Source organism: Bufo gargarizans, chromosome 2, assembly GCF_014858855.1.
Source record: "Bufo gargarizans isolate SCDJY-AF-19 chromosome 2, ASM1485885v1, whole genome shotgun sequence".
NCBI classification, from domain to species: domain Eukaryota; kingdom Metazoa; phylum Chordata; class Amphibia; order Anura; family Bufonidae; genus Bufo; species Bufo gargarizans.
In genome coordinates, this window is record NC_058081.1 from 335,989,556 (window position 1) to 336,008,908 (window position 19,353).

The 19,353-nt window shown below is 38.4% G+C and overlaps 1 protein-coding gene across 1 annotated transcript in view; it reads right to left on the reverse strand.

The window, feature by feature from the left end:
• CFAP54 (cilia and flagella associated protein 54) overlaps positions 1–19,353 on the reverse strand; it is a 383,858-nt gene that overhangs the window by 66,855 nt on the left and 297,650 nt on the right. The window contains exons 57-58 of the mRNA XM_044280574.1: positions 18,509–18,635; positions 3,765–3,920 (exon numbers count right to left, since the gene is read on the reverse strand). Coding sequence (XP_044136509.1) covers positions 3,765–3,920; positions 18,509–18,635 — 283 coding nt within the window. The remainder of the gene's footprint in view (positions 1–3,764; positions 3,921–18,508; positions 18,636–19,353) is intronic.

Consider the following 19,353-nt stretch of genomic DNA (forward strand, 5'->3'; position numbering starts at 1 on the left):
ATGACACCTTCAAAAGCACCCTGAATGAAGTAGCGCCCCCTACACTTAGAACCTCCAAACAGAGATGAAAGCAATCCTGGCTTACACCTCAAATTTGCTTGCTCCTGTAATGCTCCAGAAGTGTCGAACGCCTATGGAAAACAACTCGCTTACCATAAGATTTCGTCCATGACAAATTTATGCTGACTATTCTGTACTTCACCTTGCCAAACAGACTTACTTGACAACCCTGATCTCCTCACTGTCCAATAATAATAAAAAACTCTTTGGCACTCCCTTCTCAGTCCAAAAGTGCAGGCTTCTAGTACAGACCTCTCTGCTGACAAGCTAGCCATCTATTTAAAAGATTGGAAATATCCAGCAGGGAATTGGCTCCTAGCCTCTAAGTGCCATCAATCCCCTTCCCTGCTGCACCTCCTCTGGCTCACTCTCCACATTTGACCCAGTAACAGAAGAAGAAGTCTCCATGCTCCTCTCTACTTCTCATCACACATGTATTACTGACCCCATTCTGTCACACCTCCTCCAGTCTCTCTCCACAGCTGTCTCAACTCGCCTATCTAAAATCTTTAACCTCTCTCTCTCTTCTGGCATATTCCACTCTTCTTTCAAACACTTTGTCATAACCCCATTATTAAAAACACCTTCTCTTGACCTGTCCTGCGCAACTAACTACAGACCTGTCTCTAATCTCTCCTTTATCTCTAAACTCCTGGAGCATTTAGTCTACTGTTGCCTCATCTGCTATCTCTCAGCAAACTCTTGCCTTGATCCATTACAATCTGGTTTTAGCACCCGACATTCTACAGAAACTGCCCTCACCAAAGTGACCGCCTGACTGCAATGGTGACTACTCTTCACTAATTCTCCTTAATCTCTGTGCAGCATTTGACACTGCAGACCACATTCTCCTCTGCATCATGCTCCAATCTATCAGTCTTAAGGACACTGTTCTCTCTTGGGTTTCTTCCGATCTCTCTGGCGACTCTTTCAGTGTGTCATTTGCTGTCTCTACTTCCCCTCCTCTCCGTCTTGCTGTTGGAGTTCCCCAGGGTTCAGTCCTCTCCTCTTTTCTCTCTACACAGCCCCTATTGGACAGACTATGATCAGATTTGGTTTTCAGTATAATTTCTATGCCAATGACACCCAACTATATACTTCTTCCTATAACATCACCCCAGCTGTACAACAGGACACAAGTGTCCGCTGTCTCTAACATCATGTCCTCTCTCTGTCTGAAAATTAATCTTTCAAAAACTGAACTACTAGTATTTTTCCATCTACTAACCTACTTAAACCTGATCTCAGTGTGTGGCACTAAATCATGCCTAGGCAGCATGCCCGCTGTCTCGATGTTATATTTGACACTGATCTTTCCTGTACTCCCTATATTCAATCGTGTACCCGCTCAGGCCGTCTGCACCTCAAAAACATCTCTGGAATCCGCCCATTTCTTATTGTGGAAAAAAAGTTTCATTGTTGCCCTGATCCATTCCCGTCTCGATTACTGTAACTCATTATAAAATGGTCTCCCCTCACCAGACTTTACCCTCTCCAATCTATCCTCAATGCAGCACCCAGGCTAATCTATCTTTCTAACCGCTACCCCAATGCCTCCACCCTGTGCCAGTCATTGCACTGGTTACCCATTCAGTACAGGATTCAATTTAAAATGCTCATTCTCACCCATAAAGCTCTCCATAGTGCTGCCTCCCCTAGATCTTTTCTGTCATCTCTGTCTACCATCCTACCATTCTCTTTGTTCAGCCAATGAATTACGACTAATATCCACCCTAATCTGAACCTCTTACTCCTATCTCCAAGACTTCTCCCAAGCCGCACCAGTTTTCTAGAATGCCCTAACAATTAGGTTAATTCATAACATCCACAGTTTTAGGCGCTCCCTAAAAACACATATTTTTAGTGTAGCCTATCACATCCCCTGATCTAACTCTCTTTCATTCACCTCCCCCCCACCACCCTTCAGCATTAGTCTTCTGAATCTTATCCATCGTCAAATATCCACACCCAATGCATTCAGAAGCACTATTAACATCGGCTGCTGGTGGCTCATGCAGCTTTATACCTACTCCCCTATTGTGTGAAGATGGCCAGACCACTGTACAAATCAAGCACTTGGTAACTTCTGTGTCACCCATATATCCTCAGAGATTCTAAACTTGTGCAAGTAGAGCACTCAATTCTCTTGTTTGCGTTGTTGACTTGTTTGTTGCTATGTTATTTATGACTCTGATTGTACATGAACCCCCTGATTGTAAAGCACTGTGTTGCCGATATATAAATAAAGATTATTATTATCTAAACATATGTATATTCATCCTACATTAACAAATTGTTTGCTTGGCCACTGTTTAAACTCATAATGACCAAAGTGTTGCACATCTGTAAATATACTGGGTTTGTATTAAATACTGATTCAATGAGAACCAAATGCATGTGTGGCTAACAGCAAGGTAACATTTATGGATTAAAGAAGTTACTATACTGAGAAAACTGCTTGTATCCTACACTTGGTAAGACTCCAGGAAGAAAATGTAGAAAAATCTGTTTTATTGTTCATTGTAGTTTAGCTAACAAATTACTATATCATATCACAATCGTTCAAAATGGGTTAATTGCAGTAAGATGAGTCTTTGACTAATGTACAGTCTGTAGCTGAAATGCCTCCATTAGCCAGTCTCGCCTGCAGCCACATAAGGGGTCATTTAGTATTCTGAAATACGCCTAAATCATGCATATTTCAGGTGCTGACGGCAACTTCGCCCATCTCATGGCCAGGTCTAAAATTGTAGGCATCGCGGGAAAGGGGTCAAGTCAGCAGGCCCATCTCATTCATCATTTTCTACTCCTGTTTTAGGCATAGAAAATGGTCTAAATGTAAGACAGCTAGGAAGCCATCTTACATTTAGACTTGCGCTGGATGCGCCAAAAGTATGGAGAGGCTGGCGCCTCTTCATAACTTCAGCAGAACCATTGCCACCTTAGGGCTTTATTAAGACATGGTCATGCTCCGAGAGTTTATCCCCTCATCCCTTTGTGATGTAAAGGGTGTTACACATCACAAGCCTCTTATTTCCACTGCTCTCCTCCTTCTTCTCTGTCTCTGGAGGTATTGTGTTTCACACTCTGGGGAGCTAATAATGCAGTGTCAGTGAGCATCTAAGTAACAGAACAGAGGAGGAGTAATTAAAGCACTATATTTTAAATAGTAACTGGAGGACATTCAGGCAGCTATACATAGAGGTAAAGTCTGTGAGGGGGAGAGGCATCATGTGAACAGCAGTCCTTCACATTGGTAAACCCACCAAAAGAAAGCCCTAGCAGCTTAAAAACAAAGGTGCTGCACACAGCTGTACAAGATAAAGTAAAACAAAATAACCACTTCTGAGCTACGGTAGTATCACCTGTTAAACATTCAAACACATATAGGTACTTTTCTGTATGTTTATCAGGTCTTAAACCCCCTTTATGAATGGTGTCATAACTCAGTTCTTTTTTAGAAGATGATAACGCTGGCTGTATTGTCCATCAAACTACATACAAGTCTTGAACTTTGGTTGACAATTATAATTATAGTATTGTATACTTCTAGCATTTTGCTATACCTCACATACCATACTAGATATTTTCACATTGTGCATTTTTAAGCGACTGGAGCAGCAAGAATATTGTGCACTCAGAAGGTGGTGAACTGACTCTTATCCATACTAGATTTTGCAATGGATGTATCCATGACATAATACCTTTCAAAAAGAGCAACTCAGCTTCCAAATCCCTTTGTCGAAATGCAGACAAACGGCATAGTCCTAATGCCATGTTGCACAGATTAAGACTTGGCAAAATGTAAGATGGATTAACAGGCTCAGAAGGAGAATTTGCGTGGAGAGTCAGTATGTGCCCTGCAGAAAAGAATAAATTATAATTGTTATTGTATTCCAGGGTTTTCTTTATATTTTTTATATATTATAATGCTGCACTCACATGGCCATATTGTCTGTCAGTGCTGAATCTACCTATTACCAGACAAAAGTATAAAACAGGAAAAAAAAAGAAAGTGGGAACTATCCCAGAATGGAAAGGGAATATGGCCATATGAATGCAGTCTATCTGTATACCTGAGCAAACAATCAGCAAAATAAATACAATTTAGGGGATAATAAATGTTACAGGCCAAAAGATATTATTGTGATAGAAATATGCCACTTTCTGTTCCATTGACATAATGTCTGACACAAAAAATTGCAACATCTGTACAAAACAAAGAGAAAGTAAAAAAAAACCAAAAAAAACACAGAATTAACAAATTTTTCCTATAGCTTTAAAAGAGAGAAGGGCCAAGGCATGCTTAAATAGTGTACATGAACAGGGGCTATGCAGCTTTTTTTTTACATTGCTTTTCAATTCTTTACTTTCTGTTAAAGGATAACTGTCACACTTAGACCCTAATTTAAATTTTCATATATGTAGTCACTAATAACATGATATTCCAGAATCAGTTACTATTAGACTGACTTACCCCATATTTAATAAGATTCAGCCCTTAGCAACCAGTCTGCATAAAACTGCAATTTCACTATTCAGTTAAGATGGCCGCCACTGCCCTCCCCCTGAGGCTAATCCCGCCTGCCCTCACTAGCCAGTAACAATAGCCCCCCAAAAGTGTCAGTAACCACAGCCCTCCCCCTAAAGGGTTAATCTCCTGCAGCACAAAGGGGTCCTCTTACCACATGTTGCTTTCATTTATACACTGAGCAGACGGCAGATCTCCCTTCCCTGGTCTGCGCTGGTTCTACTCTGCATTGTCCCAGCTCTGCTGAGTGAGGGAGCGTCTGCCAAGCGCAGGGACAGGGAGAAGTGCACACAGCCCAGGCACTGTTATCAGCTGCTGGGGAGGACCTGGCTTTAATTACAGTCCCTGGCTGTCTGTAATGTGACTTTGCACGCTGCGTCCTTCAACACATAGACGGACCATGCCTAGCAACCCTATTTTAAGCAGAGGTAAAAGTAGGCAGTACAGGGAACAAAACTGTGGAATTAAGGGGTAATTTAATACACAGTGAAAAGTTGAAATAGGGCCACCAAGGAGATATTAATCACCACAATCCAATACAAAAAAAATACGACAGTTATCCTTTAATGAATAGAAACATTCAGAAATCTGCCCTGTTCATGCACTTCTCATACAGGTACAGAAACTGTTACATCACATCAAAGCTCTGTACCCGTGTCACCAGGTTTTCAGCTTCTGAAATGGATCTTTTTACAAGGGTAAGGAATTGAAATGCAGAGGAGGCGATTTATTAGGCCTGTAGATGGCCTTCTAGACCTGCACCAGGTTTATCACAGTGGCTTAGGCCCAACTAAACACATTTGTTTAGCTCTATACTAACAACTGGTAGCTTACGTTGAGACATTTTACACATGAATTGTGGCGCAAAACATTGCTACTTAGGCCCTGCTACCTTTCCAGTAAAGCCACATCTATTCCCATTAACCTCCACCCCCTTTTTGGACAAGTTGAAAAATTGGAGAAACCCTAGTTGTGCCAAAATTGCACCAATTTGCACCACTTTTTAGACATATTCTAGGTGCATTGGTAAATCTGGGCCAGAGATTTATACAACTTTTGATTCTACAATGAATAAGATAATTGTACATAAAACCGTTAGATCATCAAAGCCTTAAATTCGACAAATAGATACAAATCTCTTCACTCCCAAAAGGCATTACCATTGAAGTAAATATATCATTATAATAGTAATTGGCTTGTGAAATAAATTACCAAACATTATTTTTAGAGAGCTAGAATCTGTAACACAAAAATACAAAAAATGAAAGAAAATCTGTAACAAAAATTTACATAAAAAAAGAAAATCTGTAACACAAAGCAAGCACTAATTCAGTATTATTTGGCACAAACAAAAGCTAACACTGGAGGTGTTCCCAAATGCGCATTCTAGATGACTGACATAAAAAGCAGTCGAAAGATTGTTAATTAAACAGCAGCAAATGAAAGCACCGCACTATTACTCATAGCACGACAACAAGATAATGATCATTTTTATTTCATTATTGCTCAATATTTCAAAGTGCAGCAGCTATTAATCACAATGTGTTAAATATTCTATACTTGTAAAGAAAGTTGGATTACATTATATGGTATAGTGAGAAGAGGTGACCTAAGCTCAAGGTGGTGATATAAGAAATAAGATAGCTCGTGACAATCAGCCGCATATTATGCTTCCATAATCGGAGTCAAGTGGAAAAGAAGAGTGCAACATCATGTGTAGATGCACTGTGAGCGAAGGTTCATTCCAGTTCATGGTCCTTGATTTACCAGTGAAGCATCTTCTAGTGCCTATTGGGCAACATGTGAAGACACCTAAAAATAGATACTCGGGATGCATAAAATTTGCTGCTGTTGTCAGTTTTTTGTTAATGGTTAATCACAGAGTTATTTGACAGCTGAATTTGGCGCAGATTACCTGGCAAAGATCAACATGTCTTTTCTTGGCATGGTAGCTGGCATAAGCCACAGCTTCCCACTGAAAATAATGGAAAGTGTTTTCCACGCAGCCACCCAATGGCTGGAATTAGAGCCAAATTCAACTGTCAAAAAAATTCTATGTGAACGGCCCCTTGGATTTGATAAATATTCATTTGTCATAGGATAATATTTTAGTACTGAGATATTGTCATATTTAAATTAGTTGAATATCAGTGCTCTTTGAAACATTTTGTAAATCCAGCACCCGGTATTTAAAACCTTTAATGTAGCATGTTAAAAATACTCCATGGAATCCTCCCGATAAAGTGTTTCAAGCTTTCGCTCTGTTCGTAACACAATAGGAAATGGAAACATAAAATATTTAAAGGGAGTCTGTCACCTCCATATGGCCATATACAGTGCTTACATGGCTCTGTAGCACACCTATACAGGAATATAATGGTAGCTTTGTCTTTTCTTTAGACTTGCACAAGCAGGAAAAACGAAGTTTAATTTACAGGCAAATGAGCACCCGTAGCAAGTGCCCAGGGGCGGCGTTCAGTGTGTAGGTGCCCAGGCTGCTCTGCCTTCTTTTCACTTTACTCCTCCCTAGTCTCTGCCTTTGCCCGCCCTCCAAGTCCTTTACGTCATCGCTAGGTCCGGCCAAGATCCCACGCATGTGCACTGCTTCACCAGGCTGGACCTAGCAATGACGCAAGGGACTTGGAGGGCGGGCAAAGGCAGAGACTGGGAAGGAGTAAAGTGAAAAGAAGGCAGAGCAGCCTGGGCACCTACACACTGAACGCCGCCCCCGGGCACTTGCGGGTGCTCATTTGCATATTAATTATCCTGCTGGTGCAAGTCTAAAGAAAAGAACAAAGTTACTATTACAATCCTGTATAGGTGTGAACAGAGCCATGTAAGCACTGTATATGGCCATATGGAGGTGACAGACTCCCTTTAAAACGAAGTCACCCAATGGAGTTAGTGATAAAAGAAAAAACATGTGATACATACCTAGACAATGTATAGTATGATATGCGGGGAAAATGAACCATCCAGCCTAATGTGGTAAACATCTCATGAGGATGCACATCCATACTCTCCCCCATATACAAATGTATATTAATAAACATACCCTGTCTCAATACATTGCATGCACCAAATAATATAATTCATGCACTCAAACACTGCATTGAACTTCATGTGAGTGCATACAAAAGTCATACCAGATGTACATGACAAATGAAATCTTGCATGATAGTAGTACAAGCCTGCACAGTACCAAATCTATTTTGCAATATGATGTTATAGGCTTATCAATTATCGATCATTTGTGCACATATGTATTTTAGTAATTATTGGACCACTGCATCAATCAAAAAGGGTAGACATGGAGAATGCTATACCGGATCACCCAATAAATCTATACATCGGAAACAAAGTACAAATACATAGTATTAAAAAAGGCTCTGTATACAGTACTGCAGGTAGGGCAATAAGGTGAAATAAGCACTTATGGGATCACATCCCAAAATTTAGTGAGGTGTAGCACTTGCGCTCCCGCTAATTTAATCACTTTCTCCCCAGGCGCACAGCCGAGGAGCCGTTGCAGGGTTATTAGAATGAGTCCACTGCCCTGACTCAGCAAATATACATATATAAAAATTGTGAATATAATACCCGTGCAGATTAAGGGATTATATTGCGATTTAATGGTGGAATATTCTAGTTTATAGTCAAGTAATGTATCTACCTGAGTGGCAGATGGAGAGTGGTTGGTGTTGTCAAACGCCTTCTTTTACATGTTCTCTAATTCTTATTTTCATTGCATGCTTAGTTCTACCTACATATATTTGACTTTGCTCCTTTAGTGTTACAGGTAATATGATTTTCAATCTTATATACATGTAGGTTATCCCCCATTTCAAACGTAGGATTTTTTATTTGCCGTTTCACTAACTTACAGTTACAGCACATTTTACAGGGGAAGAAACCTTTCTTGATCTTATTTATATAGCTGAATTCTTTTTTCTGAGAGGGTTTTATAGAGGGGGCTATTATATTAGCTAGATTTTGTGCGTTTCTAAATGTGAAAATGGGACACATGGGGATTCTATCTCCTATTAACTTATCTTGTCTTAAAATGTCCCAATGACGCCTCACAATCCTCTTGATGGCCCCTTCTCCTTCACTGTATTTTGTTATTATGGCTTAATCTGGTTGTCCTTTTCTCTTTCTTCACCATTTATTTCTATTGCCGTTTCTCTTTTTGTTTTTATTGTTATTTTCTCATTTAGTAGCAGTTTATTACGATCCAGTTATTTTACTTGTTCTATAATGGGTTCTAGATTGTTTATTTTGTACCCTTTTTCAATAAATTTTTTATTTAATTCAGCAGTTTCTTTTTCAAAATGTTCAATGCTACTGCAATTCCTATGAGCTCTGATGTACTGGCTGCAAGGGATGTTCGTGAGCCAAATGGATAAGTGGCAGCTGTCAAGAGGTATAAAACTGTTACCATCAGTGGGTATATTTTGGTTTGTATTTGGCCATTTTCAATAAAAATGGTTAAATCAAAAAAAATTATTTGTTGCCGACTCCAATTGGGTGTAAAATGCCATTAAAACTCATTTTTTTTAATTTTATTAAAAAATTGATCCAATAGGGGTTCTGCTCCCCTCCAAATAAAAACAATGTCGTCTATAAATCTTTTCCAGAAGACCAGATTCGCACCCAAGCACCCCCTGTGGGTATATGGTAAGGTCCTCCCACCTGCCCATATACAGGTTTGTGAAACTCAGTGCGAATCTGGTCCCCATTGCGGTCCCCCACGTCTGCAAATAAAATCCATTCTCATATTTAAAATAATTATGGGTAAGAATAAAAGTAATACACTCCCCTATGAAGTCTACCTATTCCTGTTCTCAATTAAAGTATGCCTATGATATAGTTATCTTGCCATTCTATCTCCTTTAATAGCTGTAAGATGTGCTTTGTGTCTTTTAAATAGGCTGGGAGTTTCTGTACGCTTTTCTGCAACAGGACATCAACGTAGCTAGATAGATTTGAAGTCAAACCTTCAATCCCTGAGATTATGGGTCTTCCTGGAGGATTAATCTGACACTTATGAATTTTGGGTAGGTAGTAAAACATTGGCACCCACAGATTTTAATTATTTATGTATGTTACTTCATCCATAGATAGGATACCCTTTGATTTACCTTTTTTTGCTAATATATTTAATTCATTTTTATATGAATCAGTAGGATTTTTTATAGGTTGTTTTATCCATAAGTCTCATTGCTTCTTTGTGGTAAGCTTTCTTGTTCCAAAATAACATTCTCCCCCCCCCCCCCCCCTGTTTCTGCCCTTCTTATAACGATGTTATTATTCATCTGTAGTGTTCCAATTCCTTTTATCTCCTCATTGGACAAATTCTGTGGTCCTTTTTTCTTTCTTGGATTAATTTCGCGTTAATCTCGTAATACTAGAGTTTAAAAAGTTTTAAAGGCATCTCAGTACCTAGGGGGTTAAACTGGGATTTTGATTTTAATTCAGTGTATGAAGCCACATGATGCTTTTATTTGTTCTTTATTATCCATCTCAATATCATCTGTCTCATCCTTTTTTTTATAAAATATTTCTTTAGAGCTGGATTCCGCAGTTTTTTTTTTATGCCTATAAAAGTATCAAAGGGGCAAAATGTAGATGTTGGATCGAACTCTAAACCTTTTTCTAGTAGTTCTACTTCACCCTTTTTCAGTACATATTTACTCAGGTTGTAGATACCTTGTCCCTTTGTTTTTTTCTTTGTTCTTTGTTTTCCCTTTTCCCTCCTTCCTCTCTGCGTTTTTTTTTTCTTGAGGGATTTGCTTGGAAAAAATCCTTCCTCACAGTTTTTCTTTTCGTGTTCGTTTTGGTAATGGGTTGCTTTAAATCTGTTTTTAGCGATTTTCCTTCTAGACTAGTCCTTTTTTGTACAATAGTGGTATAACTCATACGTTTTGTCTCGTTATTATTATTACTAATTTTAGGGTTTTGGGGGTTAGCATGATCTTCTTTATTTGTTTCTTGCTTATTCTTGTTTAAGTTTTGCTTTTCGCTATTGTTGTCATCTTCATTAATTGAGTCAAGAACTTCATATCTATTTTTAGTGATTATGGAGCCATTTTCTCTATTTTTATTATTTATCTGAATCAGTGGTGACAATGGTAGAGGATTAATCTTCCTGATTGTATTGTCATCTACACCCATATCTTCTATGCTAACTTCATACAGTGAGATGTTGCCTATAGAGATAACCTGCCCTTCACAGTTGGTGACATCTATTGTGTTGTAATGGGATGTATTATCCCCTGATATATCTTCCAAACGATTTTCTCTCATATTATTTATATTATTAATTAGATCTCTTTCAAATTTTTGTTTCTTTTTATCAATTATTGCTTCCTCTTTTATTTTAATTCTTGTTTTGATCGATTTAGAAATTTTAATAATATCAGGATGGTCCTTAAGAAAATAAGGCGTTTGACAACACCAACCGCTCTCCATCTGCCACTCAGGTAGATACATAACTTGACTATAAGCATTTGGGTGTATATAGCTAGAATATTCCACCATTAAATAGCAATATAATCCCTTGACCCGCGAGGGTATTATATTCACGATTTTTATACATCCCAAAATTAATTACTGATTTTCCATTTTTGCGTTTTCATTTTTCACTTTCTGCCATTCATATACAGGTATGTTTGTTTTTTGATGGACAAGTTGTATTTTCTAATGGCATCATTTAATATTGCATACAATGTAGTGGAAACTGAAAAAAAAAAATCCAAATAGGGTGGAACTGGGAAGAAACACAATTTGACCATAGTTTTATGGATTTTGCTTTTATGGCATTCTCTATGAGGTAAAATTGAACGTTACATTAATTTTTCAGCTCGGTACGATTACAACGATACCATATTTTTATAGTTTTTAGTTATAGTTTACGTCTTTTATGTGATGCCATTTGCAGTGTGTGGGACTTTTCTATCTATTTGTATTAAAAATTTTGGGAATGTGATGTAACAAAAAAAGGTTGAATTGGCCATTTTGAATTTTCTTTCCGTAAGCCATTTGTCGTATGGTATAAACATTTTAATAGTACAGGCGTTTATGGAAGCGACAATGCCTATAATGTTTTTTTTATTGTTTATTTTTATTTTGGGGGGAAAAAAATTATATATTAAAACTAGGTGATTATAAACTGCAATCACTAAATTGCCAATTGTATGCTGTGATGGATATTTATCCATCACAGAGCACAGCATTCCAAGGTACATGTACAGTGGAGTATGTTAAGGAATAAAAGGCTATGGACAACATTGGAGTAATTTTTTATATTATTGCATACTACTTATTACGGGATAAAAACATTTTTTTTTCAATTGGTTATTAAAAAATATATTTTAGCCACCTTCCCAGTATAAAAGTGTAATCTGTGTTTTTGCAGAGCAGCAGGTTATGTATTTACACTGTATCCCTTATCTGTGATTTCCTGAAACTCATAAACAATTTAACCCATATTCTTATCAATGTGATAAGAACTGAGCTGTATTTATGAGCTGTCAAGAGTTTAAAAAACAGGGCTACAGACTAAAAAGGCAGCTCTGCTAAATGATGAGTAAATAGAAACTGACAGTCTGCAGATGCACTCTCAATTAACCCTGTAGTACACGGAAGAGGGTATGAAAATGAGCAAGTAAGGCAGCCAAGTGATGTCTCAAGGCCTGTTTAAAAAGCTGAAAATTAGAGGCAGAGCTTGCTAAGAGCTCATTTGATTACCCTCTTCCCAGGGGAGCATTGTCTGGCCTATAAGGCTCCTCAAACTATGATTAGGTGCTCTCCATAGGGAGATATACAGTAGTATCCCCTGTAGTACAAGAACTGCTGGAAATTTTTAACACAATACAAAATGATTTGTAGCCCAAAATGAGTAGAATTCAATAATTTAAAAAATTGCCCCCAAAAGGTGTTGATTACCTTAAAAGGCTATGTAAACCTTTGGGGACATTTTTTTAGGATTGCATTTTACTCACTTCGGGCTAAAAATCATTTATTCAATTGGTCTTTATTAAGAATATTGAGACTTTCTATTACAAAAGGATAACAGTTTTTATAGCTGTGCGCATCCTACTTTTATTTTCACTTTGTGCTGGCCATCTAATAACCCTTATCTCTAAATTAATAAGAGGTCATAAACACTTATTTAAGCCACATTCTTATCAGTAAAATAAGGATTGAGCTTTGTTTTGTGTTTATAGGATCTGAGAGCAGAGATAAGGAGCCTGCCAGCTCCCTATCTGATGGAGCACAGAGAAAATTCAGATCCTGCTAGTAGAGCATCTCAGCTCTGTACAGAGAAAAGGACTCCACATTTTTAATAAAGACCAAATAAAAAAAAAAGATATTTAGTTCATAATGAGTACAATGCAATAATAAAAGAATTATTACAGCTATACCAAATACATAGAATTTTTATTTTACTACTTTTGTTCAATAAAATCCCTTTTTTTAAAGGAAGAAAATCTTTTTGCATTGCTGCTTCCCAAGAGCCATAACTTTTTTAATTTTACAGAGTTATGTGAGGGCGTGATTTCTGCGAGACAACTTGTTGTTTTCATTGGTATCATTCTGGGGTTAATTACGCTTTTTGATCGCTTTTTATTACGTTTTTTCAATGGCAACTAAGAATAAATGACCAATTCTGTCATTTTTTTACTTTTTTTTAATGCCAATCACTGTAGGGGATAATTTACATGATATTTGAGTAGTGTAGTGCGGGTAATTATGGATGTGGTGATACCAAACATATATTTTTTTACCACTTAATAGTCCCACAAGGGGACTATAACAGACAATATTCTGATAGCTTTTAAAATACAATGCACCATCACTATAATGCATTGCATTTTAATGTCAGTGCCATACTGACATTGACCAGCAGGCTGCGCCAGAGAGGCACAGCCTGTTGGAAAGCACTCAAAGATGGCTTGGGGCCCTAGAACAGGCCCCAGCCAGCCTTTACACACAATTGCACCCCGCAAATATGATCGCTTTGTTCCCGCTTACATGCAGCGGGTACCATTGCCTGCAGCATGTAAGGCGTTAAACAGCACAGATCGGCACTCCTATGAATGAGCCACCATGAAAAGGCGGCGGCCCAGCCAAAGGCTTCTTAGTGGTTAAACCTCTTGGATACAGAGTTTTCAAATGGATAATCAAATAGGCCTCCTGATGTAGCACTTTCCTGCGCCAGTCACCACCTCTCCTTTTTTAGAACCTAAAGGATGCAAGACTGTCATTTTGGCATGTCACAGAATGTTTGGCAGCCCCTGATGACTTTGTATATGACAAAAAAGATATTTTAGATATAGGTATATTCTGCAATACAAGTTTTTATTTTCCTTATAGTGCACCCCACACATTCCAAGTTGCACTCCATGACATAAATCATATTTGCTTTACAAAGGGTATGTCCGATAATGTCTTAATTAGTGTTGAGCAAATCACAGTCAAACTGGACTGGACTTTGATCTGAATTTCAGAAACAATTAGATTTTCCACGAAGTCGAATTTCCTCACGGTAAAAAAAAAATACATACTCATCTCAACCATTTGTACGCGGAGAGGCTGTTGCGGCTATCCTGATTGAATAAATGCTATGACATGTTACGTCACTACATTAGCGTGCTGGTCATCAGTTATTATGTCACCGAGCCTGGCCAGCATGATGACGTCATCACGTCACCGCGCAGATTTTGAGCGGTTTCTTCAATTAAGATGGCCGCAATGGCCTCCCCGCAAGCAAACGGATAAGGTGAGTATGTTTTTTGTTTTAACCCCTGAAAGGCCTTACTTTTAATGTCAGATGCTGCGATCAGTGATGAATGCGGCATCTGAGAGGCTCAATGATGGGAGGCGAAGCAATCATAACTAATCAAATAGAATTTTGGATAACCGCTCATCTCTAGTCATAGAAAATCAAAAACAAACATAATCTCCTTATTAAAATATACCTTTTAATTTAAATATTAAAAAATATCCGGAAACAAACCCTCAATACTTAAATAAGTCTCAGTTTTGTCATATGAAACACCAGCTACATAAGGCTAGGGTTATATATATATATATCGTGAGGTGGGACAAAATATGTCCTTTACTCACGGTTTGGTGAGTGAATTGAATACTGGATGTCCTGTATATTTACATTGTTTTATCTTTCAAAAATTCCAATTTGGACTCCAGATCCGGGTACACTTGGGAATAACATGTATATCCCTATTGTGGCCCTTACTCTCATCCCTGCCTACAGGCAGAGCACCTACCCAGAAAGGGGCGACCCCACCTCTCGGTGGCTAAACCCTAACACTCCTTGCCCTTATCCTAAAAGCAGAATGTTAATCCCAGTTGAAAAAGAAACATAAAAAATAAATCAGTCCAAATAGATAAAAAAACTGAAGATTTTTTGATGTAAACAAAAAAATAGTCCCAAATTAGAAAAAAACATCCGCACAGGTAAAGTTGAACTTATCTGTAAACGACAATAGTCCCAACTCTGCGTTTCCCCAGTACTTTCACTGGCTCTTCAGGGGATAATAAGATACACAGAGAGGTAACTAATGGAAATATGGTGATAAAATTCCTTAGTATAAGATCTCCTCCATTCACAGTTCCTGTAATGCTGGGATATAGTAACAGGATATGGGCTCCAGATTTGTGGCGTCAGTATACTATTCAAACTTGGTGCCTTATAAAGGAATAATAACTCCACCCTCACACTTCCTGCCCGCTCCCCCCTCCTCCCCCATTCCTACAACACAGTAGAAAATACCTATATTTTCCATATCAGCTGTGTCTACACTTAGGGGCCGCTTGCACAATCTCCAGAGGTATTGCCTTTACTTTTAAATGCTAGATAGAGGCCTAGAGAAACATCGGCATCGTCGTGGAATGCAGATGCGTTTCACCGTATGGCCGAAACCGGAAATGACATGCTCCAGTTTCAGGAAGTGAACTTGGGTCTCACTGATGTTTCCTAGGTGGAACGCACCTGCGCTCCCCCGCACCACGGTGACAAAAGATACTCCCTATATCAGGGGCCCTACCCATTCTAACGGGAGCCATAATTGTTATTTACATGATGCAATTCCACTATAACAAGAGTTATGTCTCCTACAATGATGTCCATTGTGTTATCAACTATAATGGGGGAGAGATATTTATTGAATATCGATTTTCCACTTAGTACAATTGGTATATTTTGTCACTGGGAAACTAAGGAAAAGAAGGGGGGGCAAAGAAGGAAAGGGGGAGTTAAATTATATATCTCTTAAAGGGCTATTTTCTTATAAGAAACAACTAAAGGAAAGTTGTTCATTCAGCCCTTCTGGATGGATAGTATTTTAGGAAGTAGTTCCATCTTGCTTCTCTCTGCAATATTTTTCTATTCCAGTCACCCTTACGAGGGGAAGGGTTAATCACTTCAATTGCCTGAAATCTCAAAGCATGTGGATTGCCTTTATGGACCTGCAAGACATAATTCGCTATAGGGGTATCCCTCCTGTGTTTGATATCCCCCAAATGATCACCAATTCTTCTTCTCAGTTCACGTTTTGTCTTGCCCACATAGTTTAGTGGGCAACTACATGTGATCAAATAGACCAGCCCTGATGTTTTACAATTCACATAGTTCCACATTTTGTATACTCTTCCTGTTGTCACACTTATAAAGGTTTTTGACACATTAATAAAGGGGCAGGCTACACACCCACCACATCTATAAGTGCCTACTGGTTTAAAATCCAACCATGTCCCCATGGGTCTTGGTGTGATGTACATACTCTGTACTAAGTGGTCCCTGAGAGATATGACTCTTCTGAAAGTCACTGAGGGATAAGGAGTAAGAATCTCTGTTAAATCATGATCAGTACGTAGTATATTCCAGTGTCTCCTAAGTATATTTAACACCTTATCCTGTGCATTATCGAATGTTCCTATTATTGTCATTAGATTATCAGAGCTCTTCCTTTTTGGGGGGTTTAGTAATTCCTTTCTGTCTGTGCCTAGTGAGTGTTTAAAGGCTTCTTTTAGAGTTTCCTCAGGATACCCCCTTTACAGGAACCTCTTTTTAGGATCTCTAGATTGTTGGAAGAACGTAGGGACATCGGAGCAATTTCTCCTAGTATGGCTATATTGCCCCTTTGGAATACCTTTTTTAAGGGTTGGGGGTGATGACTCTCTCAGTGGAGAAGGCTGTTTGTAGCTGTAGCCTTACGATATGTTTCAGTATGTAACATGCCCCCTTTTTTTTAGATTCTTAAATCTAAAAAGGATATATTTTCCATATTGGCTTCCAGTATTCAATTCACTCACCATACCGTGTGTCAACAAACCGTGAGTAAAGAAGGACATATTTTGTCCCACCTCTCGATACATATATATATATCTATAACCCTAACCTTATGTAGTTGGCGTTTCATATGACAAAACTGAGACTTATTTAAGTATTGAGGGTTTTTTTCGGATATTTTTTAATAGTCGGATTAAAAGGTATATTTTAATAAGGGAGATTATGTTTATTGTTTGATCATTTACCAGTTGTTGGAACCGGAGAGGTTCAAGGAATGTTCTTACTGCGGTCTCCTACAAAGAAAGCTCTGTATTCAGGTGCCGTTTGTCGATAGTAATTACAGCCTTTCTAAAATATCTAATAGTAGTTTATATTTTAATAAGGTTATGAGATTATGTTTGTTTTTGGTTTTCTGCGACACTTCTTTTGATTATCTAATATGAGTTTAGTCATCTCTAATCATAACAAAGTTTGTTGTTACTGGGAACAAAAACTGTTCTCCTACTGGCATATTGACAGACATTATCTAATGGTGGAATATTTAGTAAATCCTGTATATTGAAGCCAATGATCCCTTAGTTTGTCCTTTTTAGAAGTAAAAAGCTGGGTAATAGCAAATTTCCCAGGGTTTGACGTCTCTTCGCTATAAGCTTGCACCCTTTGTTCAGTACTTCCACAAGGATACTGGGCAATGGATTTACAAAAAGTTTCAAAGGGTTCTCCTTAAAAGTATGTTGTCCGAGAAAAGATCTGTGCTTGCCCTTTTTCACAGTTTAAGGATTAACACATACGTTCTGGATCTTGGGTGAGTTATGAACTGTATATTATTGCCTTCCCTCTGAAGTGCTGTTGAGTCCAATGTTTTGGATGAACAGAAGGGTTATTCCTAACTCAGATAGCTAAAGTATATCCAAAGAATCACTCTCTATTAACTTCTATAGGCTCAACAGAAACAACTGAGAGAGCAAGCTACCACATGTGGGTCTCAGCAAGCTACCACATGTGGGTCTCAGTGGTGGGACCCACAGCTATCTGACATTAGATGACCATTTAAAGACCCTTTCAAGTTGAAACAAATCAAAGAAAATGTTCAGAATTGTTTTTTTTGAAAATCTGTATCATCCATGAGTGGATTACAGATAAATGCAGATCGAAATATTTACAGGCTGCAAAAACTAAAACTAAAAATCATGTAGTGAAGCGGTTGTTTTGTTAATGCAAAAGGAGAAAATTAGAACAAATCTTTCCACTGTACACAATTTCATAAATGCAATAAAAGCTGGATAATAGACCAGAGATATAAGCGTTCAATGGGTAATTTTAGATCAGTTTGTTTCCCCCTTTGCCCTTTTTAAAGCGCAAAACAATTACTATTCATTCTAGTCTTGGTGACACAGAGAGAATAATATATGCTCAGTGATCATTGAATACAGAGGAGCCCATTTTATAATCAATAAGATGGCAGGGTTTGTATAGATAATTATATCAATTTTTATGCAGAATCAACAATAGTTTTCAGAAAGGACTTATAAAATAGAAAAATAAAAAAAAGCAAAGACACAAAACACATAGCACACCTGTTATGGATGTGCTATACTTACCTATTCTCATTTGCACTTTAGCCAGTAAACAGATTTGTGGTAAGTACATGTTATTAACAGTAGGTCCAGACGATAACTCCGCAGATTGTGTTACACTGTCCTCAATGGTTTCCCCAAGACATATGAGCTGAAACATATTAAATTTAATTTCTTAACTTTCTCACTGACATGCACAACATCTACCATTTCATGTCGTTCCATACAGAGAATACAAATAGTTCCCGATCCTTACTCCAAAGAGTCGTGACCCTTGTAATGATAAGCCTACAAGGCTAATCAGAGGCCTTATACATTGTTGGCCAGGGGCAATTTGCATGTCTCCGTCCATTATACTCAAGGAGATGACAGAATTAAAGTCCTTCACATTTTCACTGGGGTCCTGTCAATGACGTACAGTATCACAAACATAACCTTTTTTGTCCCTTTCTTCATTTTCTGTGTTTTGAGCCATATGCAAATTAACAGAATAGAGCCTAATGGGAGGTCCCAAGGGTTAATGGTTTCCAGGGACTCCCAGCTACATCAAGCCTTGTTCCTCTCCACCACATCTTTTTTTTATCACCTTCAGCTGGCTGCGTGAGCAAGCCCTTAACCCTTGGTTCAGACCTGAGCGTTTTACAGCGCGTTCCTACGCGCTGTAAAACGCTCAACAAGGAGAAACCAATGCTTCCCTATGGGAATGGTTCTCACCTGGGCGTTTTACAGCGCGTACGATCGCGCTGTAAAACGCCCGACGCTCAAACAAGTTCTTGAGCTTTTTTTTGGGCGTTTGTCGCGCGTTACCGCACATAGATATTCGGGAACGCGTGACAATGTGTGCACGCCTGTCTCTGTATGCGCGATTG